This window comes from Meleagris gallopavo, chromosome 4 (genome assembly GCF_000146605.3).
Source record: "Meleagris gallopavo isolate NT-WF06-2002-E0010 breed Aviagen turkey brand Nicholas breeding stock chromosome 4, Turkey_5.1, whole genome shotgun sequence".
NCBI lineage: Eukaryota > Metazoa > Chordata > Aves > Galliformes > Phasianidae > Meleagris > Meleagris gallopavo.
In genome coordinates this window covers 61,642,996-61,669,490 of record NC_015014.2, presented here as the reverse complement: position 1 = coordinate 61,669,490, position 26,495 = coordinate 61,642,996, and the positions used below count along the sequence as shown (strand labels likewise).

General features: G+C 36.4%; 1 protein-coding gene across 1 annotated transcript in view; it reads left to right on the top strand.

Moving 5' to 3' along the window:
* RGS12 (regulator of G protein signaling 12) overlaps nucleotides 1-25,799 on the top strand; it is a 53,790-nt gene extending 27,991 nt beyond the window's left edge. Inside the window, 7 exon segments of the mRNA XM_031553210.1 lie at nucleotides 8,578-8,599; nucleotides 15,690-15,859; nucleotides 18,905-18,997; nucleotides 19,956-20,099; nucleotides 22,925-23,104; nucleotides 24,248-24,401; nucleotides 25,563-25,799. Coding sequence (XP_031409070.1) covers nucleotides 8,578-8,599; nucleotides 15,690-15,859; nucleotides 18,905-18,997; nucleotides 19,956-20,099; nucleotides 22,925-23,104; nucleotides 24,248-24,401; nucleotides 25,563-25,657 — 858 coding nt within the window. The 3' untranslated portion in view covers nucleotides 25,658-25,799.
* The last annotated feature ends 696 nt before the right edge of the window (nucleotides 25,800-26,495 follow it).

Sequence of the window (26,495 nt, the reverse complement as noted above, 5' to 3'; positions counted from 1 at the left end):
GGGAGGGTGGAAGAGAAGAACGGATCAGCCATATCTGGGGCTGCTACCCCTTCCCACAGTTTAGTTTCTAAACAGATGGATGTGGGTTTACAAATGTCGCCTTTGGTATATCTGAATAGGTTTTTTAAAGCTCTTGTGCCATCATTTAACACTTTCCATTAATAGCTTTGCAAATTAGAATTCCTTTTGCTTTGGACCTTTGAACTTGGAGTTGTCTGCCTGGTTTTCAATCTGACAGCTACAAAAATAATCTATGAAAATACAGAGGGAAAAGAATTTTTTTTTTTTTCAAGGGCTTTCAGATTCACCGAGCATTTCATTCCCATTATCATTAACTGATGTCATCTAATTGGCAGAGTTTATCTTCAGCGTTAGTAGAGTCGCTGCATGGAAAAATGTGGACATGCAGGGCTCAGTTCAGGGTAATAAAATCAACAGCTGTAGAGGTCTGTAAATGGGGGGATTATTGGCTTTGTAACACCAAGTGCAGGAGCGTAGGGTGTACAGAGCATTGCCCACACATGGTGCTCCCAGCCCTGTGCCACCATGGGGCTCTGGTGCAGTGCTGACCCTGGTGCATGCTGACCTTGATGCTGCATTTAATTGCTCACATGTGGTCCTCCTTTCCCCCCCATCATTCTAATGTTCTTGTGGGTAAGAACCACTTTTGTAGGAGATTCCTATAGGATTTAGGTAGATTGTTAACTAAACACTGTCAATTAAAATCCTGTTCTGTGATGCCCCAAAGGGATGTTCGCAGGACAGCTCTCCAGGCCTTTCTGATCCCTTTGTGCTTTTTACTTGTCTCAGGTGAGGATTACTGAGCAGGTGCTCACTGCCTATGTGTAATGTCAGTACAATCTGGTTGTTGAAGGTATTGACAATGAAAATACACTATCCAGCCTACTTGCTTTAGTGTCAAGCAATATGCAGCATTTAAACAGCTGAATTTGGCCTGTTTTCATTATAAAATTATAATTTTTAACACTTATTTAAGCAGTAAAACTGTTCTACACCGAAAATCTCCTAGGGAATTTGCTTCGTAAGTCCAAAAATAATGTTATATTTTATAAAATGTATTCCTTCCTATCAACCTCTCCATTTGTTTCTGTTGCATTTCTTCATGGTATTAAACACTTGTGGAAGACAGCATTTTGAAATGCAGCAGTGTGCCTATTGAGACTCATAATCACTCATAAAATGAACTTTGTCCGTGGCAGCAAACTGTTGTGTCTCAAGAATGCCTGTTAAATCACGATTCCTCCATTTTCATCTATAATTAGCTTGAATTTCTTCCCTGCTCACTCTGAATTAAGTCTGTAAGGTTGAGTTGCTCTGTTAGCTAAGAGTGCCCATGCTGAATTGTTGAAACGTCTTTTTGCCTCTCTCTGTATCAGTTCAGGCTAAAATTTCCCATCTTCGTATTTAATTTATACTAAGGCTGCTCCAGAAGTGATGCCTCCTATTTTATGATATTGGCCCATGACGTCAGAGGTGGGTGTTGATGGGATGGCAGTAGAGGTTGAACTTTCCCACCAATATTCACAGCGATGTGTTGTTGCTGTGTGACAGATAGCAGCAGAGGGGCACTCTGACAAAATAATGTCTGATGTGGAAGTGCGGTGAGAAAGTGTGAGAAAGGAGTGGAACTGAATTGTTCCATGCAGAAAAATGACACCCATTGATACTCATAGGCACTTGCTGGGCATTTATGGAGACCAAACAGTGGATGTGAGGTGGTGGGTGATGCACTTCAGCAGCGACTGCAGTGGTCAGCTCCACTGAAACAGACTTTTATGAGTGCAGCACGCAGGCTCTTTATCATCACCAGTGAAAATTCCTAGCTAATGGTGGTGACTGTGCTGAGAAAAAGTGTTTCTTGTAGCTGAGAATTTGCTGTATCCAATTGTGTTATTGTGCTCTTTATAGCTTCTGCCATTTTCAGGGAAATAAATAGGAGGCAATACTTTCAGAGCGAGCTACAGATTAGGGGAACTGTAACTGGATGGATGTGGGGGATTCCACGTGCTGCGTTGAAAAGAGAGGAGATCAGTCTTTCCTGAAGTACTGCTTGTAAGTCCATCTTGTCAGGACATCCTCAAAACATAAAAATAGTAAAAATGCTCACTAACCATTTTCAATTTGTAATTCTGGTTTTTGTTTTTAGCAAAACTTCTATTCTGGTTGCTTCAAAAGCAACAAAACGCAGTGCTCCAGGTACTACCACTATTTACTTGAGAACAGCAACAAACTTCATGACATTCTGCTCTTTCCATATACAGTCTCTTGAAGCCACTACTACCACAGGCAAGTGAAGAGCACTTCCCTCTTGCATGACAAGCAGCTGATTTTGCTCTCTGTTCCTAGGGCGCTGTGCACAGAGCTGCCTTGACATCAGGAAGCACAGGCTGGGGTAGCAAAGAGGGAAGGAAGAATATCAGTTGGTTTCTGCAAGGAGGATTTTGTCTTTAGGGACAGGAGGCTGCACCTAGCTTTAGCTGAGTATGCCCAGTTTCCTTGTGCTGTGGATTTTTACCTGCGATTTACAGTGTTAACTGCTGAAAAATTGAGCAGAAGAGGAGACCGTTCAAGGTCTTACTTTAATCTGGCTCGTATGATGTAAACCTCTGAAAATAGGGGTTTACGATGTAAATGTTTCTATAACTAATGTTATGGCGATTAACTAATGTTTTGCTGGAATCTGCTTTGGAAATCTGTTTTACTGAGCACAGGACCATCGCACGTTCAACTTAGAGGAAGAGCTTTAAAATACAATTGTCCTGATTTATATAAAACGATCTAGTGTTTCTCAGGAGAGATAATTGAGATCTAATCTGAATCCCTGACGAACCACAGCTTCCTGCATTGGCCTGTTGCTATGGGTAACATAAAGGGAGTAAAATAGAACTTCATATGAAATGCCTTTAAACTTTACTGGCGTGTACAGGCATGGAATAGGGCTGAATTTTTTAGCTTAATCTTTGCAAAGCCGATTTGCTAAGGAAATGCTTTTTCCATATTAAGTGAAGATGAATTTAGGAAGAGTACTGTTAGGAAAAATAACTGCTGTTTCTTATGAAGAGCGGGTAAGTGATATAAATTATATTTAGCTAAGGCAAGGCATCGTTGCAGTGAGAAATTAGAAGCTATTGTTATTGGCAAGAAAACTGAGAAGAATGTTATCAACTCCAGCATGCTTTTTGTTTTGCCTTACAGCTTCGTTACTTTAAAGTACTGGAGTTAAAATTCCTTCCTAAATGCAGACGTTTGATTTTATTGTCATAGAAGAGTAAAGGGAAAACTGTAGCAGCTAACAGTCGCATTCGGAGGTGTATTTCTGAACTGTGCCCAGGACGTATAAAGCTAAAAAATCAATAAGTTGATTATCTGTGCCTGTTCTTTTCAATTCTGTGCAGTGTATTTTGTGCATGCTTTCTGTGCTAGTATGTCAATATTATATGTGTAGGTAAAACTGTATATATGTTTATATCTCTATCAAAATAATTTTAAGGATGGCTTGGCATTTAAGCCACTCTGTTTATATGTAGTAACATTGGCTTTGTTTGGGATAGAAAAGTTGAACATCTTTTTCCTAAAGGAATTCCAAATGTCACATCATTTACTGTTCAGATGTCATTTCTATAGATCCAAATGTGCAATAGTGTTTTTTTTCCTTGAGAATTCTTACATCTGTAATACTTTTGTATTAGATATTATAAATGCCTTTCTTTCATGAAAGACAGTTGAAAAGACAAATTATGTAAGAGTTCTCCTTCGAGAGACATTGTGAAGGGGCTTAATTTTCATAAAATTCTATATCATCACATTAATTGCAGTAACATTTTCATCTGAGGATAAAAATGATATTACACAGTGTTTAGGTAAGATATAAACGTGAGATATTTATTGGATGGAAAATGTATGAGCAATCTATAAGTAACATGGCTTTGTTTTTGATTTCAAACATTAGGACAATATTAACTATATTTTGAGGCATGATTCCCCTCCCAGAGATCATCAGAGGTCATTACATTTGCACAATGTTAATGCTATAGTGCATTTAAAAGGATAAAAATACATATATGCAGTGCAAGTCCTGGAGTAGTATGCCTTGAGATCTAGGAACCAGCTCGTAATTCCTTACTTGGCAGAAAGAGAAGTTGCCTTGGGTGATTTAATGAGGGGTTTGAACGAAGCTGGATGCAAGCAGGCAGCTGGCTGAGTGATAGGCTCTCCAGAACTAAGTGACAAAGTGTTTGAAAGTTGGCTGCTCCTACGGAGTCTGTAAACCTTCAGTGCTTCATCTCCTAAAGAGCACAGTGAGTTTCTCAAACTTATTTTGTGTTTTGAACTCGTATGAGAAAATCAGTTTAGAAGGTTGGTAGAGCTAGGTAAGCTATTCTGAGCTGAAAGGCTAAATTAGAGGGGGCTTCGGAAAAGATTGTGAGTGTAATACTGTAATCAGCAACTCTCACAGACTCCAAATGCAGCAGGCAGGGAACTCTGAATGCTGCAAGATGCCACTGCCTGTATTGGAAGTAGGAGTGCTGTAGGAAGGGCAGAGAGAGGTCACTTCTGATCCTCTTTTCTTTGAATTTTTCTGGATACTCAGGAAAGAAATAGATATTTCTGTTCAGTCTGTGATTTTGTCATTGCTGTAGTAGAAGAGAGCAGTATTTTTTTGCTCTGTTTGTAGATTTCATCTCTATGCGTCTCAGGAATAGTTTGAAATACACAAGGAAGACACTCACTCACATTCTATTAAAGGAGATGATTTCATATTGCTCCATTTTATTGTTAAGGCCTGGCATTTCCTAGGATGTGTCACCCTCCCAGTACCCTCATCGTTCCCTTTGTTCTCCTGGAGCACTTGAGCATGACTGTCGACTTGAGTGACAAATCTTGAGAAGGTGAAAAAGGACATTTGGCGTTGAGTTACCTGCAGAATATTTGCACACAGGTTTATTTGTTCTAAGTAGTGTCTGAGATATGGAAAGAACGTTTTGCTTTTCTGCGCCATGGTTTTACGGTAGACTTCGATGGTAATTAGTTAATTACCTAGTCCATGTAAAAGGGGATGTTCCTTGGATCCCTGTGGATTTCCTGTATGAGAGTTTGTGCCAAGGGACAGATGCCATCAAACTGGAATTATGCACTCCTCTGGCAGGCTGTAGACCACGAAAGCTACAGGCTGCATCAGCCTTTAAAATTGCTTCTTTACGGCCTCTCTGCATTTCTTCCTTGTTGTGGGTGCCAGATAGCATGTAGTCTTCTTCCTGCTAATTATTATAAGCTAATCCTCCTTCAGATGTATTGCAAGCAGATCCTGAACATGACATTAAAAACCTCATGGGCCCTTCTGGTTTTTCCACCTACCAAAGAGAGGTGATACAAAGAGAAATTTTACATGCTTTTTTCTTAATCAGAAGTTTATACTATCTAGCATATGCTGAAACGTTTGCCAGTTTCGGAGACCTAAAGCATCTTTTATGGTGTATGATAACTGCTTGGGAAGCTGTTGCTCAGCTTGTTGCCCTGGCACAGAGCTGCATCACAGGGATCAAGACCTTGCCCTGAAGTCGAGGGGAGAGTTCACATCCTCCTCCTTTGGTGTCTGTGCACCTGAGCAGCTCATCCAGCTGGAGGAGCAAGCACGGATTCTGGCAGGAGAGATACTGAAAGATATTTTATTTCTCCTAAACTTAGTTCTAAAATTTTGGTATTTATACTCCTGGCACATACCATCAGGATATATCACGGGCTTTTTCCTGAACCAGTCTGACACTTTGAAGAACTAATTTCAGTTCTTATGTGGTTGTGAGAGATCTGAAGGTTGATTACAATTCAGATTTTATCTCTGAGTGATAGTTCATAAGTACACTGACAAAATGTATACAATGTCCTGTCATTTGAAACAAAAGACTTTTTTTTTTTATAGCCTTCCTAACGTCCCTTTACACACCTTGTCTTTCCTCATCTTTCAGAAATGGTCATGTACATGAACAGTTTTGTAGCTTCTTAAAAGCTGTGTTTTCTAACAGGTAGTTCTTAGTAGGTAAGTGTTAGGTTTCATCCAAAAATTAGTTTTCATATCTATAATAGGTGAAATTTTGCCCTTTTGAAGAGCCTGCTAAGCACGAGCACTGAAGAATGAAAACCAACCCCCAACAGATACTGAATTTTTAAAATGAGATCATCATAGTATTTAAAAAAAAATCTGGTCTTGCAACTTACACCTGTGGACAAATCTAGACAAGTTCCAGCTGAGCAGTTTAGAAGAGAAACTGCTTTGTCCAAATGTGAACAGTATGCACTGACAGTTTTAAATTAAGATTTCTAAGTTTCCAAAGTAAGTCTGAAGTTTTCAACCTGTTTTTATTAAATTAGCTGAATTAATTTCATAAACATAGATGAATATAAAGAAATGTTCTTATAATAATTCTTGTTCTGTGATCTAAAAATGTAAAGTGATAATGATTAAGAAATGCTGAATAATCTTAGGGCATATTACTTAAGAAAACTGCTATGCTTTTGGTAATATATTGAAGCCAAAGGGAATACAGACTGTCTTATTAGCACAGAAAAAGGTAGTTGATGTTTAGGGAAGAAATTCTGTTATTCCTATAGGAGCAATTTTTTGAAGTATTAATAAGTCCCTATTGAGAGAGATTTTAAGATATTGATTCATGACATTTAAAATAAACATTTCAAAACACTAAAGCCAATCCATGGCGTGCAGAAGGCTAAGGGTCTTAAATTAGGCCAAATGAATTGAGGTAAAATTCTGTCATCTCACTGTCCACAGAACTTAATTAAGTGGTACCATTCCAGTAATTTTTGAGTTTCTGTGCTAAATCACTCATTTTTTTTCCTAAAAGCAGTGTAAATATTCTCTTTACTATAATGAGAACCCTATACATTTTACTTCTTACCTTTCACAAACACAAGGGAGAATCATACTTGATGTTTTTATCTACATTCATGGAAGCTGCCAAAGTAAATAACCATTTCTAAAACATACGTATTTTGAAAGGTTTTTTCCCTGTCTTTTCTGCAAAGCGATAGTACTGCTTTACCTTAAGTCATCCTTTTTGCTCAAGAAAAAACACTGGAATTTTTTGTTCATCAGCTATTCTGTACAGTATGTGGATAGAGACAGTCATATTTATAGTAGAATTCAGTAATGTAAGTTAAATTTTCTACATGAAATAAGTTACAGCTTCTGAATGTATAACATGTTTGCAAGGCTGTACCCAAAACATGACTGCTTTTTTGATATCTGGATATACCTTTATAATGTTATTATGCTTCACAGATTCAGAAGCATTTCTGTGTAATTTAACAAGAACTGTCTTTCTAAAATGCATTTGTTTTCATCTGAACTGACACTCTGGCAGTGATGCCAGTTACAGATCAGTTTGGACATTGAAAATTCCAGAATACATGTATTAAAAACTAAATCAGATCCTCTGCTGATTATGGGAATGATGGAGCTACAGCAGTGCTCTTCAGATGCTGTCAGCAGCAGTATGAAATTCCGAGGTGAAATACAGAAGAAAAGATAAAGAAGAGAGAAGAAACTATTATTCTAAAGATTACCGAGGGTTTCTGTGTATTCTGAGGGGGAGAGGGGATGTTTATTCCGAGATTGGCAAATTCAGACAGATTATGGATAGATGGCATTTCTCCTCAGCTGTGTTTATATGCCTGCTTTTTTCTTCTGTGTGTTTTCTGTCTTGGAAATGTTGCAGGTATGTAGGGCATTCTTTCCTAGCTCTTTAAACAGCAGTACGAAATAGCAGAGTTGATTTATAATCATTTAGGAAGTTATTTAAAGGCTCAAGGACACTCTCAATAACCAAGGAAAGATTCTCTAATTTAAAGTAATAAGTTGTAATAACCATTGAAAATCAATACAAACTTCAGTGTAAACATCAGCTGTCCTTCCTGTCTGTTACTTGGCTGGGTACTGAAGTGCAGCTCTGGACTATGTGTTTGGGAAGCCTTCACCTATCTGTTTTTTCAAATGTTTGCTGCCTTGATATAATTTGTGATCAAAGCTGGAAAGTTTATGGTAGACAAACACCTAAGTCTGAACCTACTGGAACCATTCTTACATCCTTTTGGCTCTCTGGAAGTCAAAAGTTATCAGAAGGGGAAGCTTTCAATCTTTTTTGATTGCCAAAATATCTGAAATTTTAATTTCATCCCACGTATCTCCATATATCACAGTCAAGTTTTCATTTGATATCTTTGCGGTCACTTGGAAGGTATCTGTTTTCTCCTGTATACTGACTGATGGACTTGATTCATCTGAAAAGGAGGTTGAAATTCACGTTATTAAGTACATATTTGTGGTATCAAGTTCCAGGACAGTGGTTTAAAGGCCTGGGTGATTTTCAAGATGAGGAGGAAATGTCTGTGTGAAGGTAACAGCTGGTATGTTTAGGTTTCCATCCTCTCACATTGTCTACTGTTAATAGAATGATAACACTTCACGTAATATGTGAAACTCAGAGATTTCTAATACATATCATGAAACTTAAGTAACGCTTATTTTTCTCTTTCTTATTACAGTCAGCAACTGTCTCTGATGGAGGTAAGCTGAAGCTTGTTTTTACTTTTATAATGAAAATGAAACAAGTTTTCCATATTAAGCTACAAAGCATGTGGTAAATAAGGCAGTAAATTACAAGATGTGATTCCAAGGTGGTGCAGAGCTCTGTGACTGCTTTGGGAACTGTGCCAGTGAAAATGTTGCAAGGTTATGGTTGCATACTTTCACTGATTTATTTGAATAGTTTTTCTTTGTGGCACATATCTGTATATATGCACACTTTTATTATAATTAGGACTCTTAATTCATAGTGATGAAGAGACAGAGCTAGCATTCTTTCATGTAATTGGACGCTAGATAAAATCTTTATATTTTATTGTCCCCTTACATAGCGTGTTGGAGAGATGCTCTAGCTACTAAATTGTAAGCTGTGCTGGTGCATGCATTAAGGCTGAAATTTCTTTGCAGTATGATGTATTATGAGAAGAGGGTAAGTAATATGGTATTTCTAAGATCAGAGCATTAAGTTCTAGAGCACTTCTAAGTAAAATCCTCTTTGCGTCACCTTAGCTTGTTTGTTTTGATTTTAAAATGACTTTAATGTTTTAAAGAAATGGCCACTCTTTGTTAAACAGTAGATGATCTTTCTGAATCTTTGAAGTGAATTGAAACAGTCTAAGTATGCTTCTTCATGGAATCAAGATGCGTAGTTTAGAGTGCACAAGAAGCTTTTTGCTTGGCAGGAGTTGGTTCAGTTGACTGTGCAAGGAAACTCACATACGTTTGATTATGTTTGGAATTCTTTGACATCGCTAAAAGGACAATTTTCATAAATATAAAAGGGACAAACTATTGCTCTAATTAGTTTTGTAAAAATGAAGAGATTTTGTGAATGGTAGGGATATTTTTTTATATTAAATGCAAATTAATTTTAAAAGAAGCAGTAATATTCACAAAATTCCATTGCGTCTTAGTTTCTGATTTCTTGCAAAACTAAAATTCCAATTAAGAAGTATTACTGTTTTGTCTTTTTGGTAGAGCTGTTTTTCAATGGCTGGCTGACTTTGTCAGGTATTTTCCTCCTCTGGTATTGACAAAGTCTGCTGATGTACTGTCCAGACGAGAACATAGACTCAGTAATGTGTCTTATCTGCAAAGTGGCAACAGAATGAAACAGATAGTAACTCTCTATTCTGGTGTTTGTGAAACATAACCTTTGATTCTGTGGGACAAATGTTTTTTTTGTCCCCAGATGTTACCTCTTGTTATCAAGGATTACAAAGCACATCATTTTTGTTTCTGCATGTATCTGGATGAAATTCTAGGTGCTAAGGGACAAAGAAGTTGATTGATGTTTTTTAACCTACCCAAGCTTGGAAATTGCTGTAATAGTACTCATCTGATAGTTGTTTCAACCCTTTTATGTTTCCAGGTGAAAACTTGTTCTAAAGATTTTCAATTCTTTCAGTCGTATTTCATTCTGATTCCATAGGTACCTATGTTTTCCCAGTTAATTCTGTCCAATTTTGTGAAGCCGTGGAATTGAAGGGCCCTGTAGGCTGCAGAGCAGAAAGAACAGATAGTAATTTATACACACTCTTCTACTAAGTTGTAGTGCTTTCTATTTTTTCAGCTAGGTCTGAAGTTTTAACTTGGACTTGCTCTTCATTCTTAAATGATACTCAAGAAGGGGCTGGGGGACAATTTGTGTAGAATGCAGTAGTTGAACTATGCTAAATAATACTGAGTAAATGCTTAAATACCAAGAAAACAGGTTGGAAAAATAAGAACCAAAGTGAATATATTCAGAAAAAACTGAAATGAAATAAAATCCAAATCCATTTTGTTGACTACAATGCTCTGATTCATATCTGAATTACATTTTCAGACCTTCACTTCTGTTGAGAATGTCACTGAAAAGTTCTTCCATCTTCTCCAATGTTACAAATTCATTAATAGGTGCACAGATTTACACATTTTGGAGCACATGTAGATTGGAGGATTTTTCACTTGTGTAACCTTGCATACCATGAGTATAGCAGCACATGCTTCCCTTCTTAGACTAACAGTGTTTGTACATCCATATAGTATAAATACTGTTGTCAAGCTTTAGGCTGGGAAGGGAAAGTTATGTTTAAAAAATACTAATCATTGTTTATATGCACCCTTTTGGTGTAATAGGAGGCATGACACCTCTCTTTATTTTGCCTTCTTTCCAAAGGGAGTTAAGCCTCATGGATTTTATTACATTAGAGACAGACACTGGAAACCATCTACCTTTTGGAAAATTTATTTTATATGGTAACTCAGCTCATACAAGGCTGGGATGTTGTCGTTAGCCAAAACGGAGCACTTGGGCTGTGAAAATACATAATGTTTAAAAGGTCCAGTTCCTTGAATTTGTGGTGCTTCCTGAGATGCTGACAAGCCACAGCTCTTAATTGTAAGTGACTTGCTTAATGAATTACAGACAATTCAGCACCCGTATCACCACTGTAGATCAATTACAGCGTCTATGCTTTAGGAAGAGCAGAAACTATTTTATATTATCACATGTAATTAGCACATTTCTCCTACTTCCCTACTTGGAAACTGTCCATTGCTGCTGCTGTAGGAAAGGAGCGTAGTGACGCAGGATGAAGGCTGTGGCTGATGTTTTGAGAATTGTGTCATCTCAGAGATGGTTGTTAGTCTGCAGCTAATTTCTGGTTTTCTATTGATACCTACACAGCACTTTACAAAGGCAAACCTTAAGGTCAAAGGACTTATAATAAAAGTACTTCATCATTCATCTCCCAGACAGACAAGTGGTATCTTAATAGCTCTATTAGGAATCTCTAAGTCAGTTCTTCTACCTGCTGTTACCTACAGAGATCAGTTCCATGATGCTGAAGTCTATTATTTCCTCATGCCTAAGCATATCAGATACTACAGGCATGTCTTTTTACTAAGATACCACTTGCTCTATTATCAGCTGATTTTTGTTTTCAGTATTCATCATCTAGAAAGAATCTTAGCATGGACGTGTTTCTGAAGCATTTTTTGAAAGTTTCCTGATGAGTAGAATAATAAATAATGCAAAACCGTATTTTAAAGAGTAACTAAAGGAGGCAGCACAAAAAAATCCACCATAAAATCCAAAGTAAACCACTACAGCTTGCACTGTAAACAGAAGTGTTATTTCCTCCAATAGGTATATGACTTATTTTTCAGTCACAGTGGCAGTGCACGCTGTAGCTGTGTTCCACAGTAGCATAAATAATTCAAGTTCCTTTAGCAGCAGTGGCAAAAGGTCCTTTCTTTTAATTATTTATGCAGCATTTTATAGTGCTTAGTGTTAAGTATACTATTGGTTTCCTCTGCTTGGAGCCATGAGGGTAAAGAATCGATTTGTTTCGAATGGTGTAAAAAGCTACCAGGAATTGTTGGGGAGAATGTGTTAGCTTTCCTTATCCCAAAGCTGCAGAGGAACAATGTGCTGGACACTGAGAGCAACTTTCACCCAATGGGTTCCAGGACATTACAGTTGAACTTGGTATGGATTCAGAAAGATGGCTTGCACTGAATGCCTTGAAGTATTTGATTAAGTGGCACCACTGTGGTTCCTATCAGCTTTATCCAGGTAATGTACTTAGTGGTTATCTAGAATATTTTCATTGCGTGACTGTATATGTTCAGATCATTACAAGGAGTACGTGGAGCTGCTCACAATACAAGCTATATATTTAAAAAACATGTAGGTTAAAATATACATGGATCTTATGAACAAATGCTTACAAAAACATCTTCAGCTGCTTTCTTTCTTAGTGCTTGTATTACTTAGATCAGAACTTTCAGAGCCATCTTATCCTGAATACTTTGAAGATCTTCTTGGTGAAATATGTGCATTTTCTTACATAATCCTTTTTTTTTTTAACTTAAATAAAACCACAACAGCATGTGTAAACACAAAAGGTATTAGAGATAGTCTTTGTGTGGATTTTAGAAAGCAGCCTGTCTCGATTATATTGTATTTGATGAAGACAATAAATGAAACTGAGTTTGCAAAGAGAGTGGTTATTCCGTGCTTGATTCAGACATTCTTAGATAGGACAGGAAGAAAGTTAGGCTCCCTGGGTTCAGGATGACTAAATAAGGAGCCTTCTTTTAAAGGTGGTAAGCAGGTGTTTGGGAAGTTTTATCAACTCTCTCCTACCTTCCATGCTCCTCAATAAAGTTTTTCACAGTACCCTCCTTTGTCATCCTGATATTCCCGATAGCTAATCCTCCTTTTTAAGATACCTTAGAAGGAGGAGCAGGCTGCTTTGCACAGCTGTGTGGTTAGAGTGCTTGAGCTTGAGGAATTGGGGCTTTTGGATCACTAAGGGAAATAAAGGGCTCAGTTAGAAAGTGTCACTATTCCTCTGTTCCGAGGTGGGCTGTGTAGTTAGGTATGGAGGAGCTGGGAGTCAGGAAACCTGATGCTGAAGGCTTACATAGGAAACATTCCTCTGCAAGGGAAGAGAAACTGGAGTACAGTTTATACACTCCTGGATAGATTTCGTATCAATGTTATAGTTGGTGATGTTTTCCTCAACAGCCCTTTTTTTTTCTTCTTCTGATTCTAAATTATACACCAGTATGCTTGCACTGTGCTGTGATGGTTTATATTCCAGCCATTGATACATGTAGTTAAGGAAACAAGGATAACCACCCTTTTTTATGGGAAATTTTCTTGTTCTGTATAGCTTTGGTGTTAACAGGTACTCCAGCTGAAATCTGTATGCATGTTTAGAGCAAGCTGACTGCATTTTCTTTTTAAGTGTCAGGGTTAATAGTGCTTCTTGAAAAACCCAAGTTACCTAAATCAAGTCCAACGAACAGAAACAGCTTACTGAGAATGAGTAAGCCCTTAACACTGCTTTAACACTTTGGAGGGCCTGTGCTAGTAGCTCACAAAGCTATTGAAAATGCCATCTTTCTTTGATTCGTTTGTTTTCATGGAATCTCCATAGTCGGCAGCATATCAGAGGAGTGAGAAGCCAGTGGAGTTTATAGCAAGTATAACTCTGACCCATCGGAGTGAGCAGCTGCTAGCAGTTAGAGGTAGTTAGCAGTCAGGGATGGGTGTAAACACCCAGACAGTAATTGCAATTTGGTCTTCTTCCCTGCCGTAGGGTTGTGGAACAGCTGCCCTTGCAAGAGGGAGAAGCTGACCTTCTGGTGACTGCCAGGCCTACCATTTTGCAGTCCCTCCTAGTCCTGAGGCCCTGTGACTTGCCATTGAGCACTTCTTGTGGCTACACCCTAATTTCCCTAAGTCAGACATGCAGATTTAAGCGCTTTGGTATGTGGGATGAGTTTACCTTTCTGAGTTCACCTGAGAGTGCCTAGGAAATGTTCCTCATTCATCACTAGAGATCTCTGGGCATTGAACCCTCTCGCAGTGGGGCGGTATCTGGGCTTAGTAACATCTGAAACTGTTCCAGCAGTGGGTGTCTATTTATATCCCGGTCTGTAAAATAAAACACATCCACCTGCAGAGTTAAAACAAAATACCCCAGGTAATACATTTAGTTGTAATTCTCTTCAGATTCACATTAGCTTCTTTCACAATAGTTTCACTGTGGTGACAGGTATTCTCTAATGAGGCCAACAGTTGACTCTATTATGCTCTTTGATGTGTCTTACAGGAAAAAGTGAATAAATATTTGTTATAAGGAAACTTAGCATTATTTGCTGGATCTTATATTATTACTATTGTTTTTAAACATTTCCCTTGTTGAATATATCCATTTCGTTTCCCCTAATCTAATTTGTTTTGTTGTATTTTTCTTAAACAAAAACTTTGCTTGCAGAAAATTGTAGTAGTTAGATTTTACATCTTAATACATATTTGTTAGCTACAGAATACATTCAAAAATGAAGTTTCAGAACTTATTCTGTCTTTATAACTGTGTTTATGAATGACCGTGTTTCTTAACATAGAGTTTGGAAATGTGAAGTCATTTTGAATATACAGCAGAAAAGGAGCTCTTGAGTGATCTTATAAAATAGAAATTTGAGTGAAATCACTCCTTTTCTTTTATCTGAATGACTAACTGTGGAAAATAAACTACAGTAAAAACATCTCTGTAAGGAATAGGCCATTTCTCACCACTTGCGAATTCAGTTCCCTTGAATTTATAGTGAGCTTTAGATTTGTTTTCCATTTGGTATAGAATTATTGAGGACATTATCTATTTTATTTGGGGATATTATTTTCCCATATCTATTACTACTTATTTTTCAAGAATTAAATGCTACTTTTTTTTCTATCCCTTCATCACAGATTAGCTTGTTTGACATGTCTCTAGTACGATGTTCTGCTCAGAGCAGGGTCCATTTTCTATCAGACAGGATTGTTCAGGACTTTGTTCAGTTGTGTTTCCAGAATTAATCAAAACTCACACCACGTCTTTGAAGTTAGCAACTCTGAGTACTTCTATACTGATTTTACACTCGTGTAAACTGAAAGATGGAAGCCGCAGTGTTTTGCAAAAGGACCTGCAATATATAAATGGCAAGCCTGTGAATAAAATCCTGTCGTATCCAGTTTTCTCTCTTTCTTAGAAGAGCTGTCTCTCACTTTTCTACTGTGTGAGCAAGTGGTCACTTGTCTAAGAGTTTTTTTGTGTGTACTCTGTTTACTGAGTCAAAGATTGTTTTGGTTCAATACATAAAGTTATTACAAGTCTACGTAGGATCTGTGGTTTGATGTCTCCTCTGGTATTAATTTCCTCAACTGACTTGTTTCTTAAATTTTCAGCCTTTAACAGAAGTCTCTTAATTTCATGAAACACGGAGACCTTGGCCACCGATTGAGAAGCATTAAAAGGGTTGCTATGTCCTATTATCAGATAGGCTTTTGTCCACTTTCTGGTAAATGGTGGGTTCTTAGATATCTGCCTTCCTTGGATAATATTAGGAAGAATTGCTGTCCATGAACTTAGGAATGTTAGATCCTTAGGAACACGGAAACAGGGAGAAGTATTTTGAAGACTGCCTAACTATAAGCTCGAAGGAGGTGTATTAAATCAAGAAAACCATGCTGTAGAGGAGTGTAGAAGTGAATACCAATCTGACAAATTTGTTTTTGTTTGTTTTGTAACAGAGCTGAATAGCGCTGATTTAAAAGACTGCATCAGTGAAAATAGTCTCAGTAGCAATGCGAGTCTTCCCAGCGTACAGAGCTGTCGACGACTTCGAGAAAGAAGAGTTGCAAGCTGGGCAGTTTCATTTGAGCGACTTCTTCAGGATCCTGTTGGTGTTAAGTATTTTTCGGTAAGCTTTGAAAGATAGTGTGAGGCTTTTCAAACGTCCTGATATCAGTAATTTTTCCGTGTTCTTTTTACTTTCATGATGCTGTCCTTACATTGGACATGCAATAGGAGACTTACATCGTTATCATCTGAACATTTTTAAAGTTCAAACTGATTTGTCATTGAAAATAGATGTATTTCCTTGCATTTCTGAGTAGCAAAGCTTCAGGTAAAAGGATATATTCTGCATTGTATATGATTTTTTAGTAAGATTTCCTGTTGTGTATAACATTGATATTTGTTTATTTTTATGTCTGTAGCCTTTTTATAAGAAAAAGGCAAGTTTTAGTACTTATGAAAGAGTTAATGACATTTTCACATTTGCCTGAAATATTGAAAGCCTTGCTGAAGCAGTGGAAGCCATGTAGAAGGGTTTTTTTTTGTGATACAGAGGCTTAGCTTCCTGCTAAAATTCTTTAGAAGTATTTTAGGAAGTAATTAGGTAGCTTAAGAGCAGTGGTTAAAGTTGCAGCTTGCAGGAGAGTACTGTTGAGTATTTGCAAAGCATAAGTATCTACACAGGGCATTTACAACGTTGTGAATTGTATCATCTTTATTTTAACTGTGAGGTAATCAAGCTCTATAAGGTTTTGCATCATTGCACTGGAGATCTGTTGTTAATTCTGGGTATGTTATAGAAGGAATTCTTGTGCTGTCCAAATCATTTTTAACAACAACAACAACAACAAAAAAGTGTAAAGAAACTTTGATATAAGAGATTTACATTATTGGAATCTGCAATAGCTCCTTTACTGAATATGGTAATAGTGAAGGAATCTTAAATGGTGAAGGAAGCTGGAAAACAAATTAACAGCAAACACCCATTTGAGGAAACAGAAAATAAAAACAAAATGATACATCCTAGACATTAAGATCCCTATCTTTCCATTTTTCTCAGCGAAGTAGCCAAAGTGTTGTCAGCATTTCTGCTTAGATACTGAGATTCTCTTTATATGGAAAGAAATATTACAGTTCTGCCTGAACAGTGGTGCGGTTGTAGTGAAAACTTAGTAATTGTTTCTCATTGCTTTATCAGTAGATAAACTTATGTAAAAATAAGAAATTGTTGAAGTATTTTTCAGTGTTGTGAATGTTGAAAACTTTAGATAAAAGTTTGAATGTAGCTGCGTTATTAAATTTTCAGATTAAAATGTTAAAATTGCATTTCATTTCAGCAAAAGGCAATCTCAAACATAAAAAAATTATAAAAAATATGTTTTGGGTTTTTTTAACTTTAAAAAGTGTATGTGTCAGAGAAGTGCTCAATTTAAAGAACAATTAGGGAATTCTGATATTTACTCTGCACACCATGATTTTGTTGAGCCTCAGGAGAGATCCAGGGCCATTACTTAGGTTTGTTTACCTGCAACCTGGATACTGTGAAGTGATATTGTGCAACCTGGATATTGTGAACCTGGATGTCATGAAGTCTGAAGTGAAGGCGTGTCATGGTGGCTGAAAGAAATTAACATTCCTTCAAGGGGAAGTTCACAAGTTCAGAAAAACCACAGGACGAGAAGGGAATCACCTATATCTAGCCAAAAGATAAAGATGTCTGTGCTCAAGAACCTCAAACTCATTTAATTTATGATTGCATAGTAAGAATCTTGGTCCATTTAGATGCCTTTCCTGAGGACAGCTTTGTCACAGAGCAGGAATTACCTGCTAAGGAGAGATTTTGCATGTTTTGCAAATACTCACATTTTGCATAATAGTCCGTTGATGGGAGCAGTCCTCGAGGAAGTGAGAGAATTGATTGCAGTTCCCTCCTCAAGTGGTTCAAACCAAAGTCTCCAGCTTCCCAGCCATTTGACAGCTACACACTGTTCCAAGTGTGGCACCATTCAGTCTTCCTAATTGTTTTGTAGCCAGCTGTGCCAATGTTACGTAGCCAAAAAGCAAGCAAGCAGGAGATTCACTGCAAGATCTGTAGTGAAGGCAGTGAGTGGGGAAGTAGGCATTTGGGTTGTAGTTCCTGCTCACTCATTTGTTTCTTGTCCAATCTGTAATTACATGTAAAATGCAGCAAAGTCTCCTGACTACACTCTCTGGATTTTTTTTTTTTCTTTGTCTCAGATCAGCTATTACAGGACCTTCTGGTTTAAACTGATAAGCTGCTAGTGGACTTAGATTCCTTGTATTATGGTCTGCCTCAGTTGTTTTCCCACAGTTGGACTCCCTGAATCTTAAAAGGACTAACTTAAAAATTTCATTTCAGCACTGATGCCTAAATCTTTGATGCATAAACAAACTGGGTAATTTTCAGACAGCCAAGTTAATTTTTTAAGCTTTTTTACCCTTTTTTTTTCCTAACAAGTAAAATAGTCTCAAGAAACATATGCTGACACAGAATTGAGCTATACAGGTTTGAATCAGGGACAGCTCGTGTTTGTACATTTTTTGAATTGAATGGGATCCCAGTCCTTATTTGGACCTTTGGATGCTGTAACATGAATGTACTGATTAGGGTTTGTAGTGGGAGACTTTTTTTTCTGTCTAAGACTGTCTTTTCTAAGGAGAACCCATCTGGCCACATAAGTGATGAAAGATTTTTATAGCGACCATGTGATACATGAAGTTGCTGTAATGAATACAGAGTTGATTATGTACACAGTTTGATAATTATCTGTCCTATTATATTATCAGAACTACAGTTACAGGCACTGGATTTACAATGTATTTTAAAGAAGTTGTTTTAAAATATTAAAATTGTTCTCAGAAGTTTATTCAGTTTATTCACTAGTGTAGATGCTACTTAACATGAAATTTCAAACTTCATCTTTGTACGTGGAAATGACTTGATTGTAACTTGATGTGTTATTCTCAATTGTGTACATTTAGAAAGGAATGAGAGAGGAAAAGTGCTAGTCATATGTAGGACATGCAGTGATTTTTTGCTTTGAAAGATAACTGGACTGTTATACTGAATTGTTAGCATTGTCTAAAACTGCAAGTAACTTCTTTTTTTTAATGATGCTCTTAATTATTTGTTTATTTTTCCCCCTAGGAATTTCTGCGGAAGGAATTTAGTGAAGAAAATATTTTATTTTGGCAGGCTTGTGAATATTTTAATCATGTGCCCGCACATGATAAAAAAGAGGTAAGTCAATACTGTGTTTCAGTATGTGGTGTTACTTGCTAGAAACTGATACTTCTTCAATATTATTAAAATTATTAGAATTATGCTTGGTCTTTGCACTGTGATTTCACTAAAATGGTGTTGGAGCCTCAGTCTCCTAAGAGTACTGTCCCAAGTTTGAGATGTTGGGTGTATTTAGGCTTCAGTAGAGTTCAGAGATGGCTCTAAAAATGGGCTGAGATATTTTGGATGTTGAAAACTGGCTAACCCAGTACAAAGGAGAGCAGAAAAAGTTAAGTTAACGTGATGACAAATGAAATTTAGCCTCTGTTGTGCTCCTTCAGCTGGACTGTCTTTACTTGCCAAGAGAATGTGTTTAAAATGTGTTTACACTGTGGAAATAGATTCAGTTTCCTAGTGCCTCTTTGCTTTCGTTTGGGCACTGTCAATTTTTTTTCCCCCACTTTCTTCTGTCTTAGAACATTTTTTTCCTAAGCTCAGATTAATGTGTTTTTTTCATTACTTCCAGAATGTGTTTCAAAGTAAATAGGATAAAAATAGAGCATTAACATTTTTTAGCAGTGAATATTTAAATGTATATATACATTTTTCTGACTTCTAGAAATTCTAGAAACATTCAGAACAGATAACGTGTTCTTAAAATAACATTTAATATTCTTCTTAAAATAGCATATTCTTCTTAATATAGCACTCTTGTTATTTTCATAGTCTAAATTTTATTTTGTTGGCAGCTTTTATTGCTTAAGAAATACTTGATGAGCACTTGTAATTTTAAAGGAAAAAAGATTATATGAATAAAGCTAACAAAAGCTGCTAAATGAAAAATGTTTACATACTTTATGAAAGTGGAATGGCTCTGTACTTTAAGGCAGAATATATCAGTGTAAAAACCAACTGTATAAAGAAGCATTTGCAAAATTGTATGTAAATTCATATGGAAAATATTTGTTTTCTGCAGCTTTCTTACAGAGCTCGGGAGATCTTCAGTAAATTTTTGTGTAGCAAAGCTACAACCCCTGTTAATATTGATAGCCAGGCACAGCTGGCAGATGATATTCTCAATTCTCCACATCCAGATATGTTCAAGGAACAGCAACTTCAGGTAACCACAGAAAGCATAACTTCTGTACACTTATGTCTGTTATCTTTTCATGTGAAATGCTATGAAATGTCTAAAACTATTTTCTCATGCTGAATATTAATACCTATAAAAAGGCAGAGGGATCAAGATGATAGACATTCTGTTAGCAGTATAGTAAAAGGCTGCATAAAGGAACATTTCTTGACTTCTTTGTGCATATGCAATTATATAGGAAATTGCCATTATTTAGGTCTGAAAAATTGAAATGAAGATTTAGCACAAGGAAATAGCGCCACGTGATGAAGTACCATTGCATATTGTATTTGCAACTGGTTGCTTATTCTATTCTGTAGCGGACAGTTGTGTACAGAAACAGAATCTAATTTTGCTTAAGGCGGTTTGTAAAATATGCTGTGTGTTACTGAAGGAGTCATTCCCTTTTGCTTTAATAGAACTGTCAAAGAGCTTGTTAAAATGTTGATGTTCAAACTGAAGACCTCTGAAGTGGATGCATTTTAAATAATTCTTGATGTTCAGAACAGTTACGTAACAACAGGATATATTTTACATTTTCTGTAGAATTTGAGTTTCTCCCTTTCTTTTCTCCAAGTAATTCAAACTCCTTACCCTAACAATTTAGCATGAGAAATAATCATGAGATTGTGGTATGTAGGAATCAAGGAGGTTGCTTTAACTGGATAAATTGAGCAAATCACAATCTTGTTCTGAGTGCAACGTTGGATTTCATGCTTTTGGATTTAAGAGCAGATAGGTGTCTTAAGTTCCTCCATCTGCAAAGTGGAGATAGAAGGGTAGGTCTTAACTGCTTCTTTGGCAGCTTCTATCATATAAGGAAATGTACAGCCACTCCCTATTCCAGTCCTGAGCATAAAGTGTAAAGGTGTTGATTTGTGGTGATCTGACAAGCATTACGTGATGCTGTGGAGTAGAGTGTTACTGGTAGGATTCTAGTGGAGTTCCGAAAATTCTCTTTATAGTTTTGCAAGAAGAAAAAATATCTACTACCATTTCCAAATAAGCAAAAATCATTAACGTATGTAAATCAATACAGTGATAACGCTAAGTGTGGGAAATTGGGTACGTAATGTGGTATAGCAACATAGCACAGGACAGATGATGATCAGCTCTAAATGAATTAATACAGTCATTACTGAGACTATTAAAGTTCAAGATTTTAGCTGCATTGCAAAATAATATCCCATGTTTATTTGCTTATATGGAGTATGCAGACTGTTTCCATTTTTCCCTGATAACCTTGTATCAGCAGTGTATCTGGAGTCCATGAGATTGAAGCATTTTAATTCTTATAATTACTTATCTTTATTTTGTGTAATATACAGCAGTAATATTCTTCGAGTTCAACAGAACTCACTGTTTCTGCAGCTGTGTGTATTGTGTGTACCATGCCATTGGTTGAGCCTTGTCTTGAAGATGACATGCTGCCTCTTTGCATTTTACCAGTGCAACTATGGATTGTGTTTTCATAGAGAGATTTCCCCTCTGTGAGCAGTTTGTCAGTTGGGAAGGGTTACTGACACTGAGTTGTCTCTTTGACACTGCATTGAGGGCTCATTAGGCTTTGTGTCGAGCTGTTTCAGCACATTAAACTGTTAAAACTAACCCTACAGGGGTATTTTTTCCATGTGAAAGCAATTGGTTAGAGGGTCCAATAGAGACAACAGGTAACACCTAAGGCAGAATGGAAATGTGTGAGGGAAGGTGAGAACAGAAGTTGGAAGCCAGCATACAGATTGCGTTAGGTTTCTGTGACACTGCAGCATCAAATTCTTTCTGCTCTATCTTGCTGTTTCCCAGTAAAGCTTTGAGCTGAGGCTTGTTGAGAAGGTTGTCTCTCAGTCTGAAAAATGCTTTCTGCCTACAGTGAGGCCCATTGTGGCTTAATGGTGGACTTCTCAGTAGACTATTGGGAATGCCATAGCCAGCATACCATTCTTCTCTTGTAGGAAAACAGTCATGTCCAAAGAGGAGATATTCATACTGGATTTTCAGATCATGTGTAGTTATTTAGTTTAATCATGAGAGAAGATGCAGAGGTAGAATATGAATTGACTTAAAACTATAGGTTTGCAGAAATAGAGTAAAAAATCCAAATAGCTTAGCAGTTGATAAAAATTTTTTTCCTTTCCTTGCGTAAATTTAGCTTTGGCTAAATTAGCCTCAGATGTTTCCTCCTGGTATAGAGGTGTGTGTTAATTGTACTCAGAACAGCCATCTTAGGTAACCTGTTCTTTTACGAAGTCTTATTTATGCTGCATTGACTTTTCGATCCTCCAGAATCTCTGATACTTTGTTTCTTATGATTGGCCTATGAACATTATGTTAAGGATCCTATAGAGAGTTCTTTGCTCCTTCATGTATCAATAGTGAACATGTAAATTTTGTAATTGGTTACTATTTTATACTGCAGTATATAATTTTTCTGAGTCTTAGACCATAAATACTTTTCTCATTCATAGCTGCCTTAAAATGCACTTGTATAATTTAACAAATACTAAGTAATTTATAGAACTGATGTAATATCTCTTGAAAATATTTCAAGTTGCTACTTGTGTTCTTTGCACAGAATGTGCAGACATAAATACAGTGTCAGATAAGAAATGAGGTTGGTGTTGTCAGGAAATAGGCATCTGTCTGAACCTGTACTTTTTTTTAATTTGGGACAATGTACTTAACCACGTATAAGCAAAATCATGCCTACTGCTTTGTTCGTGTACTGAACTTTGTGGAAGTTGGCTGAAACAGCATCTTTTCTTCATGTGCCATTTAAGCTTGCCTAACTGTTATCTACTGCATTTCAATTTCAGATTTTTAACTTGATGAAGTTTGATAGCTATACTCGCTTTCTCAAATCCCCCCTTTACCAAGAATGCATCCTAGCCGAAGTTGAAGGTCGGACTCTTCCTGATCCGCAGCGTGTTCCCAGCAGCCCCACTTCTAAACACAGTATTAGTTCAGAGAAGTCCAATATCTCAACACCGAAAAAGGTTACTTTTGATTTTGTTGTTATCTGAAAACTAAATGCTCTTAAATACTGTTTTTCAAGTTCTTTAAAAAGTTGAATGACAATACATGAAAACCAAGTAGAATGTTTGCCTAATGATGCTGGCAAATATTAAATTTACAGAATCTTTACATACTCAGGAAAACACTTTGTTTTAATGCTTAACATTGATTCAGATTTTTAGCTGTTGAATTCTTGATTAGAATTTGAAATCTGTATCTTTATATAAATCTACTTAAAAATAAAAACTTAGGATTATTGTCATACATCAATTGAGAGACTTATTTTGATAGATTATTGGAATTAAAGATATTTTAGCTTTTGCTGAGATCAGGCATTTTGTCAGAAATTGAGAAATCTTAACCTAATTTAGCTCATTTTTGTGGAAGATGGTCGTTGAATTTCTTATACCAAAAGATTATTCTGTGTAGAGCAGATGCATTTGCTTAAAAATTGGACCCATTCTCTTACTGATCTCCTAACATTAGAGTTTATCTTCTTCATCAAGATAATACCACCATAGTATAACATAACTGTATGGGTTAATTATAACTTAGCATTTTTCATGTCAATCACTACGTTAGCCCATCTGCTTTTATGTAGTTCTATGAGGAACCTTTAAAAGTAGTGCTTTAAGGAGTAGTCTAATAATCTAACAAGAGTAGTAGCTTGCTAAAAACAGTTTTAGCTTAATAGCAATTATTCTTGTATTCTTCAACATTAATAAATAGTTTGATTGTACATGTAAATATAAAACAGCAAATTGTCGTTATTTTTAAGTGCAGTTCATGTTTGAGCTTAATCCAGGAAAAATCTCTGAAATATTTAAAGGGAAATTCTTTCTTATAAAAATAGGGCTAAAGGAGTTTCCACAGCTAACAGTAAGCTGTGGAGAATTCTTTCATATTTACAGGAGCTCTAAATGGCTTACTGTCAATAATAGTTCTTGCATAGTAGCTCATACCCATCATGTGTTTCTTTCTATTTCATAATTATTAAGGCAGTAGAGGTGATAGTTAACCTGACCATCATGCTTTCATCTAGGAAGAAATGTAGGAAGGGTTGTTTTAGATGACATGCTTATAGTTGTGTTCCAGCCAATAATTTAATTGTCTTTTGGTGATAGCTAAGTGGTAAATCAAAGTCAGGAAGATCCTTAAATGAAGAGTCAGGAGAGGAGGATACTGAGAAGAAAAAAAGGGGGACATTTTTCTCATGGTCAAGAAGTAAGAGTTTGGGAAAATCACAAAAGAGGAAGGAAAATGGTGATTATCAAAATGGTGAGTGTTCACGTTTTACATTCTTGCATAGTTGTTTCAGTAGGAGATGTAATTCTCTTAGTGAGTTCACTTAGCACATCTGTAGGTGTGACAGAGGGAAAAGACACTGTTTAATCAGAAGGCCAAAGGGTGGCTAATACTACTGTGAACTTTATAAAAAAGCAGGTGCAAAAATAAATAGATAAAAGTATGAAAATATTTAATCTTATCTTATTTAGTTCTAAGAGACAGTTGTCTGCTTTGCAGTACACTCCGCTCTTCTTTGTGCTGCTGATTGCTTTTTCAAGCAGAGAGCTACTATTTTTTTTAGTAAGATAATTTCAGCTCTTTGCAGAGAAGTTCAGGAGCTGTACATACAAGAAGTGCTATAGCTAGATATTTAAAAATTCCTCCAACATTGACCTAGCATTCATTCTTTCATTACCACAGAAGCACGTGTGCTTTTGAATACCCTACTTATGTTTCCTATTAGGAAATGACTTTCCATGTTTAGTGCTTTCCTGATGAAAATGAAGGAAGAAGAGTCAGAGCTGTGAAAACCATTGTAATCTGTTGTGTTGTTACTAAACTGTTTTCAAGAGTTTAGGGAAGACTTCTACTCTGAATGCACCAGTACATGGCCTCTAGAGGAAGAGTTGAATGTGCTGGATTAACTCAAAATTTCATTGAATACCAGATTTAGACAACATGGTGTTTGTGGATTCTTTTTGTCTATTTTCTAGTAAAGCTCTGGTCCCATGAGATAATTTTGAGTAGTTGTTTTCTTATTGTACTCACATACAAAAATTTATGAGAGGTATTTCCTAAGTTTATAGACTTCTGAAAGCGACTGTCTTAAGACCTTAGTTTTCTGACACCAAGCCTACAGTTTAAAAACTCATTTATAGCTCCTCAAAATATGTGAAAAGGTAAACTAATTTTAAAGTTTTAAAAATAATAGACTTTTAGAAAATATCTCAGGAATAAAAAATAAATAAATATAAAAACAAATCAGATTGTTCAGGGATTACATAACTCAACCAAATATTGTTTCATTTATAGTATGAATACTTTTTTTCATGTAGTGAAAAAGTGATTTCTCTGATACAAGAAGCTAATGTTCTGCAACAATTTTTCAGTACTGTAACATTTTTACCGATTGTTTATTCTTCCCACGAACAGATTCTATTCAGTCCAATGGATTATCATACAGGCGGGAATCCCAAGGCTCCATGTCTTCAACAGCTAGTCTTGACTTGGTAATGGCTGGCTCTTAACGATAATGTGGGAAACAGGGAAAACAGTGAACTGTTAATTTTCTAAGATGTGTGAAGTAATTTGCTTGAAGTAATACTTAGGGAAAGCATCCTTGAATGATGCAGAATTTTCCTCACTTAACCTGTGTTCAAGTTGTGTTAGGCTGATTTCTGTGATACCAGTGTGTCTGTTGTTCCTCTTTTATTTTTATTCTTAAAGTTGTGTGTTTCTCTTCTTGTCATCGTGACTTAACTCTGCTCCTTTAATGTGAGAAAAGAGGTAGGGAATTTGATTTTAAACCTTGCAATTTTGTGTTAGTATGTATGGAAATAATCAATGAAGACACTGCTTTCTAACCATTAAATTCTACGTTCACAATGTGAAAGGAATGAAATGCAGCATTTAACAATAGAACATTATTTTATAATTTTAATTTTATTCCAGCTAGGTTGAGATGGAGAAATAATATTAAAAAAAAAAAGGATTTTGGAGAGATTTTTTATAACCATGATAAATAGACTCTAAATTGCTATATGGAGTGGATTATAGCAACTGTAATTTTGCGTATGCATGGCGAAGTTATGTTTATTTCTATTGCAGAGAAGTCCTAGTTTAAAAAACAGAAAGCCCCATCTGCTGTGGAACAACACCCCCTTTTTTTTCTTTCCTACTCCAGCTGATTAAGTTACAAAGTTATTGGGATTTGGATGGGAAAAGGCAAGAAAAAAAACAGAAAAAGCACAATGAGTAGCCTAAGAGAACACTGAAAATGGTATTTCTGTAGTGTTTTTTTTAAAGTTCTTTACTGTGAGAGTGGTGAGGTACTGGAACAGGCTGCCCAGAGAGGTTGTGGATGCC